Source organism: Spinacia oleracea, chromosome 6 (genome assembly GCF_020520425.1).
Source record: "Spinacia oleracea cultivar Varoflay chromosome 6, BTI_SOV_V1, whole genome shotgun sequence".
In the NCBI taxonomy this organism is placed as follows: Eukaryota; Viridiplantae; Streptophyta; class Magnoliopsida; order Caryophyllales; family Amaranthaceae; genus Spinacia; species Spinacia oleracea.
This window is the reverse complement of record NC_079492.1, coordinates 77353318-77368188: the sequence shown is the minus strand read 5'-3', so window position 1 is coordinate 77368188 and position 14871 is coordinate 77353318. Positions and strand designations below refer to the sequence as shown.

At 42.3% G+C, this 14871-nt stretch overlaps 2 protein-coding genes across 2 annotated transcripts; both read right to left on the bottom strand.

Moving 5' to 3' along the window:
* Positions 1-73: 73 nt before the first annotated feature.
* On the bottom strand, positions 74-7438 carry LOC110800778 (uncharacterized). The gene is made up of 6 exons (XM_022006099.2): positions 6931-7438; positions 6644-6692; positions 6498-6549; positions 5896-6077; positions 5213-5326; positions 74-502 (listed from the first exon to the last, which is right to left on the bottom strand). Exons 1-6 carry the CDS (start codon positions 7308-7310, stop codon positions 335-337), a joined length of 945 nt encoding a protein of 314 aa, XP_021861791.2. The 5' UTR covers positions 7311-7438; the 3' UTR covers positions 74-334.
* Positions 7439-12147: 4709 nt separating this feature from the next.
* Positions 12148-14650, bottom strand: LOC130463279 (uncharacterized). Its single transcript, XM_056832367.1, has 3 exons — positions 13445-14650; positions 12728-13324; positions 12148-12645 (listed from the first exon to the last, which is right to left on the bottom strand). The coding sequence occupies exons 1-3, from the start codon at positions 14648-14650 to the stop codon at positions 12148-12150; spliced, it is 2301 nt and encodes a 766-aa protein (XP_056688345.1).
* Between the last annotated feature and the right edge of the window lie 221 nt (positions 14651-14871).

The window sequence follows — 14871 nt, the reverse complement described above, 5'->3', positions numbered from 1 at the left end:
ATTTTCGTTATTCTGACTAAGAGAATCTAAGAGAATACTAAGAGAATCTTTTGGCTTATTTTTTGTAGACTGATTCAGATGGCAAAATATACCATTATTGACTAATGGCCCATAAAACTTCATTGATTTGCACTGGATATACTCTTGCACTACTAAGCTACAGTGATATTACATGTATCTTGAATGATGTTACTAACTTGGTTGCTAAACTCTTGCAGAAGACATTTAATATGGGGGAAAAAAAGTTACCCCCCGTCCCCGTCTCATGCAATCAACCAGAATTAAGACCAGAACTAAATCTAAATGAACTATAATGTTACAAAGTCGAATATTTCTATACATCTACATTTTGGGCACTGGAGTGACGTTTTGCTAGAGAACAAAGGAAGCGATTAAGCAACTTCTTAGCAGCAGTCAATTCGGCACTCTTTTTCAGGTCTTCTTCAATGCCATTCTGGCGATCTTGCAGAGTGTGCAATTTCCGGACAAGTTTCCGCAACTCCTGCATACACAATTCACGTCACAAGAAAATTGTGAAACACAAAATAATTGCAAAACGGGTGAATATTGAAACTCTAGAAGAATGATGGAACTGCTGTAAAAGTACCATCATATGACACGAATTCAACTAAACACCATCACCAAAGGTTTAGGGGAATAACACTCACAATAACACATTTAAAAATGAAACCATGTTCAGTTTTCTATGTTTCCAACTTACCCAGACACTCTCCAAGTGTGAGCAACCTTAGCCCATATATTTCACCTCATAGGCTCACAGAAACTAATACCAAGAATAGAAGTGCATTAACTCTAACAACGCATGAATGTGCGTGATTCAAAGTAAAATGCCCTGGGAAAAAGAGTATATAACAGCGGCCGCCCAGCTAACTGACTCTCTTTTTTTATAATTCAAGAGAACAAGACAATCAACAAAAGACTGTTCCACAAGTTCTCATACATCATATGAGCCCTCAAGGAATAAGTTGCATAAGTATCTTAATAGAAATAAGAGAATATCCATATACAGTCCAGCGAATATTTTTGAGATACAATAGCATAAATAATTAAATAATTATATGGAAAAATTATTTTAAATAATCCAACATTTCGACGATTTTCCGTTAATATCCAACCTTTGAACTCATTAACTTTTATTGAAGACTAAGAACCGGTCAAGAAGGTCAACTTTTAAAATATTTTTTCTGCACCTTCCTCCTCCTTTTTACCTCAATGATCATCTTCCTTATCCTTCTTCGTCTCCTCTCGCCCCCTCCCAGCCCCACCCAAGAAATCCTACCACACTAACAAGGGAAAACAACATCAACAACAACGAGCACGCAGCAGCTGCAGCAGCTACTTTGCTTCCTGTTATTATTGATGTATCATTGATGTCGCAAGGGAGAAAGATAGACGAGGAAGAATCTCACAGGGAAGATGATCTGTGATGATGGGCAGCAAGCAGTACAAGGCGAAGGGAAGGAGTACGATGAGCAGCAGCCAGCAGAGAAAAGAACTACAGAAAGAAAGAAATGAAGAATTTGGCAATTTAAAGCAATTTTTCCAAAAACAAAAACTTGTTTTTGGCTTCTAGTTTCTCTCCTCTCTGCTGCTTCAATCATCGATTTGTCTAACTTCAATCTGAAATTCGTCAATTTAGGGTTTGAACATCCCAATTTTTGCTGAATATATACTCTAGATTTCAATTTCTGTTGAAATTTACAGATAATTGAAGCGGGTGATTGCAGAGTAGAACAAGGGCAAAAGTTGGATGCTAACTATGTGGTCGATAATGTAAATTTCGAACTTTGATTGTTGTTATACCAACTTATAACAGGGAAAGGAGGAAAGAAAATAAAAAGAGAAGGAAAAGGGAAAAAAAAAAGAATTTTAAAATAAATAAATTACAATGAATGATTGCATGACACGTGTATGGGTTGTATTGGGTTGGTGACCGGTTGGGTGCAATAAAAATTAATGGGGTGCAAAATTAATGGGGTGCAAAGGTTGGATTATGATAACAACAATCCAAAGGTTGAATTAGTAACAGAAAATCGTCAAAATGTTGGATTATTTAAAGCAATTTTTCCTAATTGTATACTCTTTTCTCTATTGACGATTTCACATATCCTACATATATGAGAATGGATGTTTACCCATTTCTGGTCACTTGAGCACCTAGAATTCAGATCAGCCTTCTAAAGAAAAAAAAAATTATCCATGATTGCCTAGTTTGTCAAAACTCAAAAGGATCTTTACATAAGCCTTAAAACATAACAGGAAAGGTTTTTTGGATGATTGATAAGGCACCATCAAAGTTACTCTAACAAGTAACACAGTCATGTTGAGGCTCTATAAATTGGTTCCTCCATCTCACTACTTCACTAGTTTCCATATCAACTAGTGGTCAATTGTAAGAACCGTGCATCAACACACGCCTCACGCGGCACAGTAAGAACTTAGCCTCACTTGGGTATGTGAAATACAGAATGTTTATACTAATGCTTGTGCATCAACACACGCCTCACGCGGCACGTAAGAACTTAGCCTCACTTGGGTATCTACTACCTTAAAAATACACCACTTTTGTATTTACTACCTTGTGAACATTTTATTGTCATTTACTACCTTAAAGTATGTTTTGTTTTGGAATCATTATCAATTTACGGTTTTCTCGTTTTAAAATTAAGATATCTCGTTCGTTTCTTAATTGTTTTAAGTGATTCGAAACTTATTCTCCTCCTTTTATGTGTAAGGATTCCATAGATACCGTGTTTTAAAATTTTGTAAAAGATAAAACGAATTAAAAAATATTTGTGAATTTTTATAGTATTTGTGAATTATCAAAAGAGTTGTTTTGAAATATTGTTCTCTATGAAATCCTTGTAGAAAAAGGAGAAAAATGAGCTTTGAATCACTTAAACCGATTAAGAAATGAAAGACATATTCTTAATTTTAAAATGAAAAAACGGTAAAGGGGTAGTGATTCCAAAACAATAACATATTTAAGGGAGTAATTAAAATAAAATTTTCATAAGGTAGCTAATACAAAAGTAGTATATTTTTAAGGTAGTAAACACCAAAATTTCTTAAAGAACCTATATAAACGAAAAAAATAACCTAATACACTTAGGAGCTACGATCAATTAGTCATTTACATGCATCACTCATATCGATATTAACTACATAACTGGTGAGTTATTCTTATGCTTAATCCAAACAAATGCTACAGCTGTAAAAAAAACTCTTCAGTAGATGCTGAAGGCAGTGATCGTTGTGTTGATGCAAATGTCCCTTCATAGGCAGACAAGCTTAAGGGGAGCTGACATTTCATATTTATCAGGTGGTATCTTTGAGATTGAGAAATGTTAGAAGGGTAAGTCTAAGAACTGGTGAATCACGTGGATTTGGGAACTGGCGAAGTCTTTGGAAGTCTTCAAGAGGATTGAGAATAATAGTTTCCTTAAATGCTACTACCGTGCTGTGGGGTCTGCTAAATTGGTGATATTGCTACCAACACTTCTCAATTTCTACGGGGGAAAATGAACATAACCCCACAAATCTTTGCAGTTATCTGAAACGTCCACTATTCGGTTTTGACCAAAACAACAGTTGAGGAGGCAACTAGTCCTGCCCATACACAATATATTTTTTCATCTTATTACTTGTTAGTTGTTACACCCAACTAAATGATAAGGACAGTTGGGCTCATATATCTTTTTGTCATGCCCTTGATGAGCTAGATAAGGTCAAGTATTCCAACTGCACATTTTGATCAAGAGAAAGTCTTGTAGGTAGAAAGATACAAATGTCGAATGCTAGTGTTGAACTTTGGTGGATCCTTGAGGTAGCGTTGGACTGTGGATAAAGCATTTCCACTCCGTGGCTTCACAATACAGTGGGATCCAAGGTCGCTTGGTTGGGAGTTGGGACTTGGACGACCAAACCCGAGGCTGCCAAGAGATTCTTACCACCTACTTGGCCTGCCAGTTTATAGGTACATGCCTACAAGGTAATTTAACTACCCAAACTTCCTCAATGATTTTGTTTGACTGTTATTCTATTATTTTTCAGAATGACTAAACGGAGCCCAAGGCTCCAGAAGACTTACCCTTTTTAGACTTATAGGAAAAGTACATGTATGTGGTCATTGGTTCCGGTAGAGAAGAACCTCGAGGAGGGCCCCAGTGAAATACAGTCTTCGCCCAACTCCTCATCTTAAATTGGAAGCTGATTTCCATTGCTGCAAAGTTAGATCCTTTCTTTTCTTACCGTGCACTCACTCAATCTGATAGCTAAACCCCCAAGGTGTAACGAGGCTCTTAGGTAAAGAAAATTTCAAGAAGCATTAAGGCTCCGTTGGTTAGGGTGTAAAACGATTTTCATGGAAAACGATTTTCCCTTTTCAATCATTTTACGTTGTTTGGTTTGGCAAGGGATGGAAAACAATTTTCCATAACTCACTCAAAGGTGAAAAAAAAATTCCATTTGAAAGGGAGGAAACCACTTTTCCACCTTTCCTTCTTACCTCCCTCTCCCTCTCCCTTTTTGCTTCAATCTTCACCATCTTCTTCCATTTTCTTTTAAGGAACCAAACAAAGAAAAACTTGTTTGGAATTGTGTTTTCCCTTGAATAATGTTTTCCATGGAAAATCATTTGCACTGAAAACGTTTTACACCAAACCAAACGGAGCCTAGATGGAAAGTCAAGGTGGTGGCCAGCAATAGAGTTAGTTGGTGATGACAGAGTCGCATTGACAAAGAAAAGCCTCAAGAGTAAGGGGATATTACTGTACTAAGGATATGATGGCTGGTTTTGGAAGAGAATGCAGGGGCACAAGTTTTATAGGGAGTTCTTCCAACCCTCCCTAGATGGCCGGGATGGTGCCAACAATAATGCTTAAATGGACTAACTTTGTATTGGAATGTCTCCATAACCTTAATATATTCCTTTGAATTATCTAAATAAATAATTGCAGCGACATCAGTTGAAAATAATTTCAGCAAGTAGCTGAAGTTGTATGACAGCTAAAGATACTAGATTATCATAAGCCGTCATTTTTCAGCTTAGCTTAAATTTTCAAAAGCTATCTGACAAATATTTCTATTATTTTTTTCTAGAGACTGACTTTGGTCAAATATCTAGCTTATTCTCCATGCCAAACAGACTCTTTAATACTCAAAATCGGGACACTTGAAAAGATCATCTTACTTGGCGGTCAAAATCCACGCTATCAAGAGAGTATACTTCATTGCTTGTCTGGATATCCTTTCCAATAAGACCGTCAAACCATTTGCTCGCTAGCAAGACATGATCGCCAGAATCCTGTATAAATAAGAGTTTAGCAAATTAGATGAACATAATTTTGGAAGTTTCACGCAAAGAAGAGATGACACATAAATTTTCTTTACTGAGTTTCTTATAAGTTTGGATGTCTCTTCATTACAACTGTCCTCCATGGTAAAGCTCTCTCCAAAGTATCCGAGTGAAGTACTCCTAAACAATTAGATTTATGTGCTTTTCAGATCTAAATCAATTACCTCTTTTTTACACTTACACCATAATTAGCTTTAAGTCAAACATCAGGAATACAAATTACTACATATGGAGTATCCATTTACACCATCATATTAGAATCTCCATCAAGTCAAGCTTACGCCATACCACAATCCATTTACCCTATCATATTATAATCCATTTATCATATAAAAATATCTATCAAGTTTATACTACGGAAATCAGAATATGTGAGAGACAGGTTCCACTAATTCTCTTAAGTCTCAAGATAACCCATTTACTATATCATACAACATATCTATCCTAACAAACAATCACCAAAAACGTCAATAAAGGTGATAGCAATGCTTCACTTGCATCCTGTAGACAGTTAATACCTCCAGTTCCTGTTCGGGTTCCGATTCAAATTCGGATTCATGAAGGTCTTCCTCAGGGCCTTCCTCAACCAATTTCCCAGAACCTGCTAAGGCCTGAAATGTAGACTGGTCACCATCTTTTGTTGCTTGAATTAAAGATCCAAGCAAATCAGGCTGTGCATCAGCATCCCGAAGCAGCCTCCCTGTCAAACCAGCCCGGTTATCATGCATACCCATAAAATAATACAGATTGAAAGAGTCAAAGAACTACTGTAATTCAATACAAGTGCCCTGTATCCAGAATAGGTATGAATGTAAAACACATGAAATTCTCAACACAATACAAACTCGAAACAATAACCCTTTTCTGACTAGCAATTATTCGATTTCTACCTCATACAGAGTATAATGTAAACAAGAGGCCACTGAATAACACAAACATGTCATACACAATATGCACAAACTGTGAAATAACATCACAGTACGGAGTATAACGAATTTCAGCCACATTAAGCTTCCTTTCCTTTTATATAGAGAAACAATTGCAGGTACATTTCTCATCCACCCAACACAGACCCTCGAAACACCAGGAAAAACGAAAAAAAAAAAACAGCAACAATTACCTATATAATTGAACTGCCTTCGCTTCCCTTCACGAACATCTGCTCCTAGTTTCTGCGGCATAAATATAAACACTTTAAGTGCAATTCGATCCTCCACTCGATTTCGAAACTAAAAACTTGAAACTACATTGGAGTATCTCACACACCTTAACCACCATTAGAGCCTCAAAAACCTCTTCCTCCAGTGAAGCCGCCCTGCAACATAAAATCAACCCAAAAAGTAATTGAATACCACTTCAATATAGAAATCTGACCAGCGAATTAACATCACCATAGACAGAAAACCACCATATCAGCTAAAACTGTTCAACACCCACTTTAAAGTTCGCTAATGATGAAAAAATAACTATTGTTTGTGCATCACTCTCCTTCGCAAGTGACCGACTCCCTATACACAAAGAGGGGAAAGTGAGAGCAAGAAGAGAATCTAAACTTGAGAATACGCTTAATTTGGGGGGTGGTGAAAGAGGCGAGGTCCATGCCCCAATGAACAGCTTGACGAGCTTTACGTTTCATCTCATTACGGCTTCTCCTTTGCTTCTTCTTCTTATCCTCCGCCGTCGTTTCGTCATCCTCGTCGTCTGACTCGCTACTACTAAGCTTTTTGCTGCGGCTGTCTTTCAAGAGGTCGACTTCCTGGGGTGAACGGAGAGCGCGAGGTTTGAGGTGGGCGTGGCGGCAGTGTGAGAGCATAAAGAGGCGGTTAGAGGCTGTGATTGTGGTGGTTATAGTGGTGGTGGGTATTTGAAGAGAGAGTAAATGGAGTAATTGGCGTTGGAATAGCGGTACCGCTGCTCTCACCACCTGCGCCATTTTGTCTTCCTCCTCTGTGTGTCGCCGGCTAAGAAGTTTGCAAGTAAAGATGAGTTATTTGGATTTGAGCCAAAAAAAAGAAAAAAGGTGAGATTTTGTTGATTTTCATTTGAAAGGCCGTCGCCCGGACTTGAACAGGCTGCAGTTAGACTGGTGGTCAGGTTGGTTATCGGTGGTTTTGGTGGGTCGTGGGTCGGGTTGGTTTATGAAGTAGGGTCGTTGGTTATGAGGGTCATGGTAGGTTGTGCGGGACCGGTGGGATTAGACGTGTTTTGGGGTTGATGTGAGTCGGGTGCAGTGGCGGTAGGGATGTCAATAGGACGGGGCGGATGCGTATATAGGTCCCTTCATACCCGCCAATCACCGTACAAAAGTCATCTCATCCCCGCCTCAACGGCAACAAACTAAAATCCATCCCGCCCCACCACCCGCCTAGATATTCATCCTCGTCTCATCCCCACCCCATATCTGCACTAACACCCATATATTTTTTCTTATTTAGTAAACATTATAGAAAAAAAGTAACTTCTATAACACAAAATTCAAACAAACAAAATTAAAAGTCTTGCCTTAATTCATATTATCACATACTACAAACAAATCCAAACGCATAAAAAAAGTGTTTAACCTTTTATCTTGTTTAAGTTTTTCAATTCACGTAGGAAGTGATACTCGGATAGGGTTGACGACTATCAAGCAGGGTAGATAGGGTGGGGCGGGGCGGGTCCAACACAAAATCCACACCCGCCCCATCACTCATGGCGGGTATGATTTTTATATCTATCCCCTCCACATCACCTGCCAAACCTCCCTCCATCCCCACCTACTTGGGGCGGATGTGGACCGGATCTCTCATAAAACCTTCCCACTGACATCCCTAAGTGGCGAATGTTAATTGTGAGTAGGGTGGGCCCGGTCCCCGGGTGAAAAATTTTATAATGTGCTTTTGTTACGGCCCCTAAAATTAGTGTAGAATTATATAAATTGCATATTGTTGTGGGATCTTTTACGGTGATGACGTGTCACGCGTTCCTCGGAGGTATCAAGTATGAGCTAGCACGAACTTCTGGCAACCTGCAAAACAAGAATATTCCCGTAGGAATATTCCCTCCGATGCTTAAGTAAGTATAAGCTAGAGAGAGAAGTAATTTGTAGAGAGAATGCAGAGTAAAAATAGTTTGAGGTTGATGGGAATGAATTGATTGCCCCTTACCTTGGGATCTGAGCCTTTTATAGGGCTAGGGTTTCTCGGGAAGTGATCCCTCAACCCTATCTGTGGGATGCGTGCCCCCCTGGGGATTTGAGACACGTGTCCTTTGGCCGTTAATCTTGGGCCTTTTATAAACTGGGCCATAGATCATGGGCTCTCCCAATTAGGGTCGTGCCTTTATGTGGCTTGAACACCAAGGTCCAAGCCTACTTCCTGGGCTTGATCGATGGGTCAGTTAAGCTGGTTTGATTGGATATTATGACTTCTTTGGGCCTTGTGGTGGAAGCAATTAGGCCCACATCATTTGCCCCTTATGAGGGATAAAAACGGACGTTAGTTTTCACTGCTCTTGGGTTGTCCAGTAAAGCAACGACGCGTGGCAGGGGTAATCATTTCTTACCCCTCTATAAATAAGTGACAAGTTTGAGTGAATTTCCCCCTCATTTTTAGTGATTATTGGAGAGCCATAGGAGAAGGCGATTTCCGGCGTCCAACATCCACCAGGAGACACTGTAGCACCACCGTAATCTTCAAGGTCCTGTTCTTGCAGTTCTTCATCGAATTTCTTTGGAAATCTTCTCTTTGACCTATCAGGTAACATCTATTTTGGATAAACTTGTTTGTTGATTTCGATTATTCCTTGTTCCCTTTCCTTGTCAATGTTGTGAGGACCTCGTCAAAACTGAGGGCAGCAACCTGCTATTTTGACGTCTTTACTCTTCAAGTTATGCCCCTCGTCTTGAGCCAATTCTTCAGCCTGTGCAGGATATCATGGCGCGAATAGAGGACGAGCCACATTTCGAAGGGGAATCTTCTTCCCCCATGGAGGAGGACGCCCCCACAAACGAGCGCGCCGACGGGGCGCCAGCGGGCCCTTCAGGTGGAGAAGAAGGCCGCCTTCACCCTAGTGAGATTTTCCCACTTCAGACGTGGTTGACTTTCCTCACTGCCCAGGGGGCTGATTATGGGGCGTCCCTAAACCTGGGTTCTGAGTACCAATTCTGCATGCCGGCTGGCATAGACTGTACGTATCAGCTTTGGCTTGATGAAAGGGGAGTTCGCCGTATACAGCTCCTTTCTGAAGCTAGGCATGAGGTTTCCTCCTCACCCTTTTGTGGTGGAGGTGTTGGACGGCTTCAACATCGGTCTGAACCAAATGTCCCCCAACTCCTGGGCCGACGTCTTTGGCTATATTGCCCGGTGTGAGCTTGAGGGTATTACTCCCTCCTTCCCGGCATTCCTCAGGATGGCCTCCATGTCTCAGGTTCCTCGGTCCGCCGAAGGTTGGTTAGCTCTTACTTACAAGGGCACCTACCGAACTGTGATGGGCAAGGCATCCAAATGACATCACTGGAGGAAGAAGTGGGTGGTTATCAAAACCACTAATTTAGAGATGTGTGACAGGATGAGGCGTTGGACGCTTCAGCCCAATTTTGTGGGAAAGAGCGGCTCCTTTCACCCAATTTTCCCCGCCCTCTGGAAACGGATCTCGTCCTTATTCAAGGCCAAGCCGCTCATAGTTGGGACCAAGACGGCCTATATAACCGAGGGGTGGTTGCCTCATTTGGATCAGCTAGGTGATCCTGTTTTCCTCTCGGCTGTGGGCTTGTGTCCGTATATGCCAAGAGGTATTATATTGTACTTCAGATTTTTTTCGTTGTTTTATTAATGCCTTACTTCATGCTAACATCTTCCTTGATTTTCAGACGAGGCTATGGAGAAGCTGGATGACGCAGCCAAGGGCCGAGTAGATATGCCGTCTTGGCTGGCAAAGGTGCTTGACTCCAGCACTTTTGAGGCGTTACAGCGTCAGAAGGCGGCTGAGCAGGCTGCCCCTGAGCAGGCGGTTCATCATCCTACCCCTCCCGTAGAGGAGAAGAAGGTATTGTTCAAGCCTTCCTAAACATGTGATTTCCTTCGATGTTTGCAACTGACGTGGCCTTGTTTCTTCAGAGTTCGAGGAAGGTTGCTTCGGACGCTGCACCTTCGTCCAAACGTAGGGCTGGTGGCACAGGAAAACCTTTTTCAAGTCAACAGCCTCGAAGCCTCGAAAACCTTTCCAGTGCGCATCAGACGGCATCCGCTTCTCCTTGTTCTCAAAAAGCTGAGGCGGCGGTTGATCCTCTTGCGGGGATTCCTGAAGCCGTCCGCCGTAACATTCCTCCGAGGACGGCGGAGAGGGCTAGGAGTTCTGGGGGTAAGTTTTACTCCAACATCGTAACCACTTGTCGTTCCTCGTCTAGCAGTTCTATAGTCTCTCCCAGAGATTCTAAGGCCGTTGTTTTTCCAATAAAAATACCCGACCCCCAAAAAGCCATTGATGCTGAACTGGATCAGATCGCTTCTTCAGGAGGGTTTACTTCTCAGGATCAGAGGCGGATAATGGGTCTGATGCGCAATGCTATTCCTCCAAAGTACGCTGAGACCCTCCCCGAGGCGGTCGAGAATCAACTTGCCGCCATGCAGTCTTCTGCACTGGATGTAAGTTTTTTTTTTATTCTTCTTCTTTTTACGTTCTATCTTTGATAATTACTCTTGCTGTTTTGCGCAGATGTTTATTCTGCTGGATTCGCTAAAGAAGTGGTGTACTGCTCTGGTGCATGAAGAGGCTAGACACCGTCTTCTTGCTAGTCAGTGCGGCGATCAGCATTTTGCCGAGCTGGAAGAGCTTCGTCTCAACAGGCATGGGGAAATCGATGTTGTGACCAAGTCCCTGTCCTCCCAACTTGCTGAGAATAAGCACCGTCTTGAACAGATTTATCAGAACTTCTCTCAGATTGAAGATATTTCTAGGAAGATTAAGGAGAAAGAGACTGAGTTTTCTCGTCTTGAGACTCGGTTTGAGGAGTTGGAAGAACAGTTGGAGGCGGCTCGCAAGGAGGTGGCCACGTCAAAGGGTGTGCTTAACCAATCAGTCGTGCTGGGTGAGAAGTCGATCCGAGGGGGCATGGAGCTTGCCTGGAATGCCGAGTTCAGCAGTCAACGCCCCTTCAGCTGGTTTGAGAAGTTCCTCAATTATCAGGTTGAGGTGGAGAAGGCCCAGAAAGAAGGACGCGCTCCTCCTGAGTTTGTTCCCAGCGATGATGATGAATGAGGCATTCTAGGTGCCTTGTATATATTTTGGGTTTGTTTTTGTGACGCCCTGCTTAATGGCACTATGTGCATAATTTGTAATTATGACTAACTTATTGGAATGACTAGGCGTCTTTTGAACGTTTTTGTTCCTAGCTTTTGTCGTTTCTATTTATTTTTTTATTAATTCATCGTTTATGGCTGACGCCCCTAAATAGAGACGGCATATATGTGCCTTGGTCTTTTTGCCAAGGTCTTTAGCTACTTTATTTAGCTGCTTGAAAAATGTGTCCCCTGTGTTCTAGGTGATCACCCTAGTGACGGTGCTAATCCGGGCCACTTCTTAGGCCTTTAAACGATTAGTCTTTAATTCTTAAGAGAATGTCAGTTTGCACTTCTCCAGGAGATTTGATAACATATTTGTCATAAAGGTTTCCCAACAAGGCCGGCTTGCAGGAAATTTTTCATTTAAAAATCATTGAGCCATGCTACATGATGCGTCTATAGTTTGGACGTCTTTACTAAACATTTAATCAAGATAACATAGATGTTAATTTAAAAAAAGTACTTTTTCAGGTTGTCTGCATTCCAAGTACGCAAAATCGGACGTCCCTGCATGTCTTGGATCCGGTAGGTTCCGTCTCGGACTTCCTCGTAAATCTCGTATGGGCCTTCCCGAGTCGGAGTGAGTTTCCCTTGTTCATTGGCGCGTCCGACGGCTTCCATCTTTCTAAGCACAAAATCTCCAACCTTTAAGATTCTTCTAGAGAACCTTTTGTTGTACTCCCTAGTCATCCGGAGTTTGTATAGTTGCTGGCGCAAAGCCGCGTTCCCTCTAGTTTCTGGCAAGACATCCAAGGCCGCTTTCATCATTTCCCAATTGGCGTCTTCGTCAAATAACATGACGCGCAGGGTTGGTTCACACATTTCAATGGGTAGGACGGCCTCAGCTCCATAGGCTAATAAGAATGGTGTTTCTCCTGTGGAGTTTTTTGGCCGTGGTCCATATAGACCATAAGACATTGGGTAACTCGTCGGCCCATAAACCTTTTGCTTCATCAAGTTTCTTTTTCATCCCCTCATAGATGATTTTGTTGAATGCTTCTACCTGTCCGTTAGCTTGGGGACGGCCTACTGATGCAAAACATGCTATGATGCCATGGTCAGCCAACCAACCCTCCAATTTGAGTGTCTTGAATTGTGGCCCATTGTCAAAGGCAATGGACTGAGGCACGCCGAATCTTGTGATGATGTTTTTCCAGATGAATGCTCTCACATCTTGGGCCTTAGTGTTTTTCAGATCTTCAGCTTCTACCCATTTTGTGAAATAGTCGACGGCAACTATCACATAACGCAGTCCTCCTGGTGCCGTCGTATAAGGGCCTAATAGGTCTATCCCCCATTTGGCAAATGGTATTGGGCTGGTGATTGGAGTCAGTCTCTGTGCTGGTCGTCGAATTAGATGAGCAAAGCGTTGACACTTATCACACCGCTTAACCAAGTCTAGAGCGTCCTCCTTGAGAGTGGGCCAATAGTATCCAATTCTTAGAGCCTTTTCTGCCAGGGCCCTCCCCCCTATGTGCGAGCTGCATAATCCCTGATGGACATCTTCCAATACTTCATGCCCCTTCTCTGGGGTTACGCAGCGAAGAAGAGGCCGTGAGAAAGCCTTTTTGTATAGAGTTCCGTTCCATATTTCGAACCAGGTGCATTTCTTTTGTAACCTTTTTGCCTGCTTGGGATCATCAGGGAGTACTCCATTCATTTTGAAATTGACGATATCATCCATCCAGGTGGCCGTTCGGTCCAAGACGTATGTTCTTAAGTCGTCAATGCTCTTGGACTGTTTTACCTCCCAAAATACATGACGTGGCGTGTCGCAGGATGCTGAGCTTGCCAGCTTGGATAAAGCGTCTGCCTTGTTGTTTTCAGACCGAGGTATGTGTTGTATTTCAAAGCTAGTCAGCTGCTGGACTTCCTGGTGGACCTTTTCCAAATATTTTATCATGGCGTCATCCTTGGCTTCATATTCTCCTTTTACCTGACTGACAATTAGCTGTGAGTTGGATAAAATCAGGACCTCTGCCGCCCCTGCTGCTTTGCTCATTTGGATTCCGCATATCAAGGCTTCATATTCAGCTTCATTGTTGGACGCCTGAAAGTTAAAGCGCATTGCATATTCATAGATATCCCCCTCTGGGGATTCACAGATTATGCCGGCTCCACAACCGTTTTGGGTAGCAGAGCCATCCACGTGAACCACCCACTGAGCTTTTTCATTTTTGAAATAGGGTGGCCTAGTCATTTCTACAATAAAGTCGGCAAAAGCCTGTCCCTTTATAGCCTTCCGTGGCTCATACGAAATATCAAATGCATTAAGCTCGATTGCCCAGTTGAGCATTCTCCCGGACGCTTCCAGATTGGTAAATGGCTGTTTCAGAGGTTGATCCGTGTATACTATTAGCCGATGGGCCAGGAAGTATGGACGAAGCTTTTTGCTAGCCAGGAACAGAGCGAAGCCGAATTTTTTAACAGTTGGGTATTTGAGCTCTGCATTCTGCAACATGTGGCTGACGAAGTAGACAGGTAGTTGCATCCCATCCCTTTCTGTAAGTAGAACGGCACTTAGAGCGTAGTCTGAGATGGCAAGGTAGAGACACAAAACCTCTCCTGAGAGGGGGCCGACGAGCCGTGGCAGAGTGTGCAGATGTTCTTTCAAACGAAGGAAGGCGGCCTCTGCCTGCGACGTCCATTCAAACTGGGTGCCCTTTTTGATGGTACTGAAAAAGTAATGACACTTATCTCCAGCTCTAGACAAAAATCGTCCCAAGGCGGCAAGACAACCAGTTAAGCGTTGCACATCTTTGACCGTCTTTGGCGACGTCATTGTAATGACGGCCTGTACCTTGTCTGGATTGGCCTCAATGCCCCTTTCATCGATCAAAAAGCCAAGGAACTTGCCGGAAGTTACTCCGAAAATGCATTTCTTTGGGTTGAGTCTCATTTGGTAAGTCCTAAGGGTCTCAAAGGTCTCTCGCAGGTCGTCGAGGTGATCCATTTTCTGCTTGCTTTTTACAATCATATCGTCAATATAGGCTTCTATATTCCTCCCTAGTTGCTTTGCAAAAACCGTGTCCACCAATCGTTGGAAAGTGGCTGGGGCATTTTTTAGGCCGAACGGCATTACTTTATAGCAGTACAATCCTTGTTCTGTGACAAATGACGTCTTCTCCTGGTCTTCAGGCCACAAAGGGATCTGATGAAATCCGGAGTAAGCGT

Coding starts and splice junctions, on each gene's coding strand:
- LOC110800778 (XM_022006099.2), bottom strand. CDS start 7,310: ATGGCGCAGGTGGTGAGAGCAGCGGTACCGCTATTCCAACGCCAATTA. Junction 6,550..6,643: donor AGGCTCTAATGGTGGTTAAG/GTGTGTGAGATA, acceptor TTTATGCCGCAG/AAACTAGGAGCAGATGTTCG. Junction 6,078..6,497: donor AAGGCAGTTCAATTATATAG/GTAATTGTTGCT, acceptor CTGGTTTGACAG/GGAGGCTGCTTCGGGATGCT.
- LOC130463279 (XM_056832367.1), bottom strand. CDS start 14,650: ATGGATCACCTCGACGACCTGCGAGAGACCTTTGAGACCCTTAGGACT. Junction 13,325..13,444: donor CACGTCATGTATTTTGGGAG/GTAAAACAGTCC, acceptor GATCCCAAGCAG/GCAAAAAGGTTACAAAAGAA. Junction 12,646..12,727: donor TCATAGCATGTTTTGCATCA/GTAGGCCGTCCC, acceptor AACTTGATGAAG/CAAAAGGTTTATGGGCCGAC.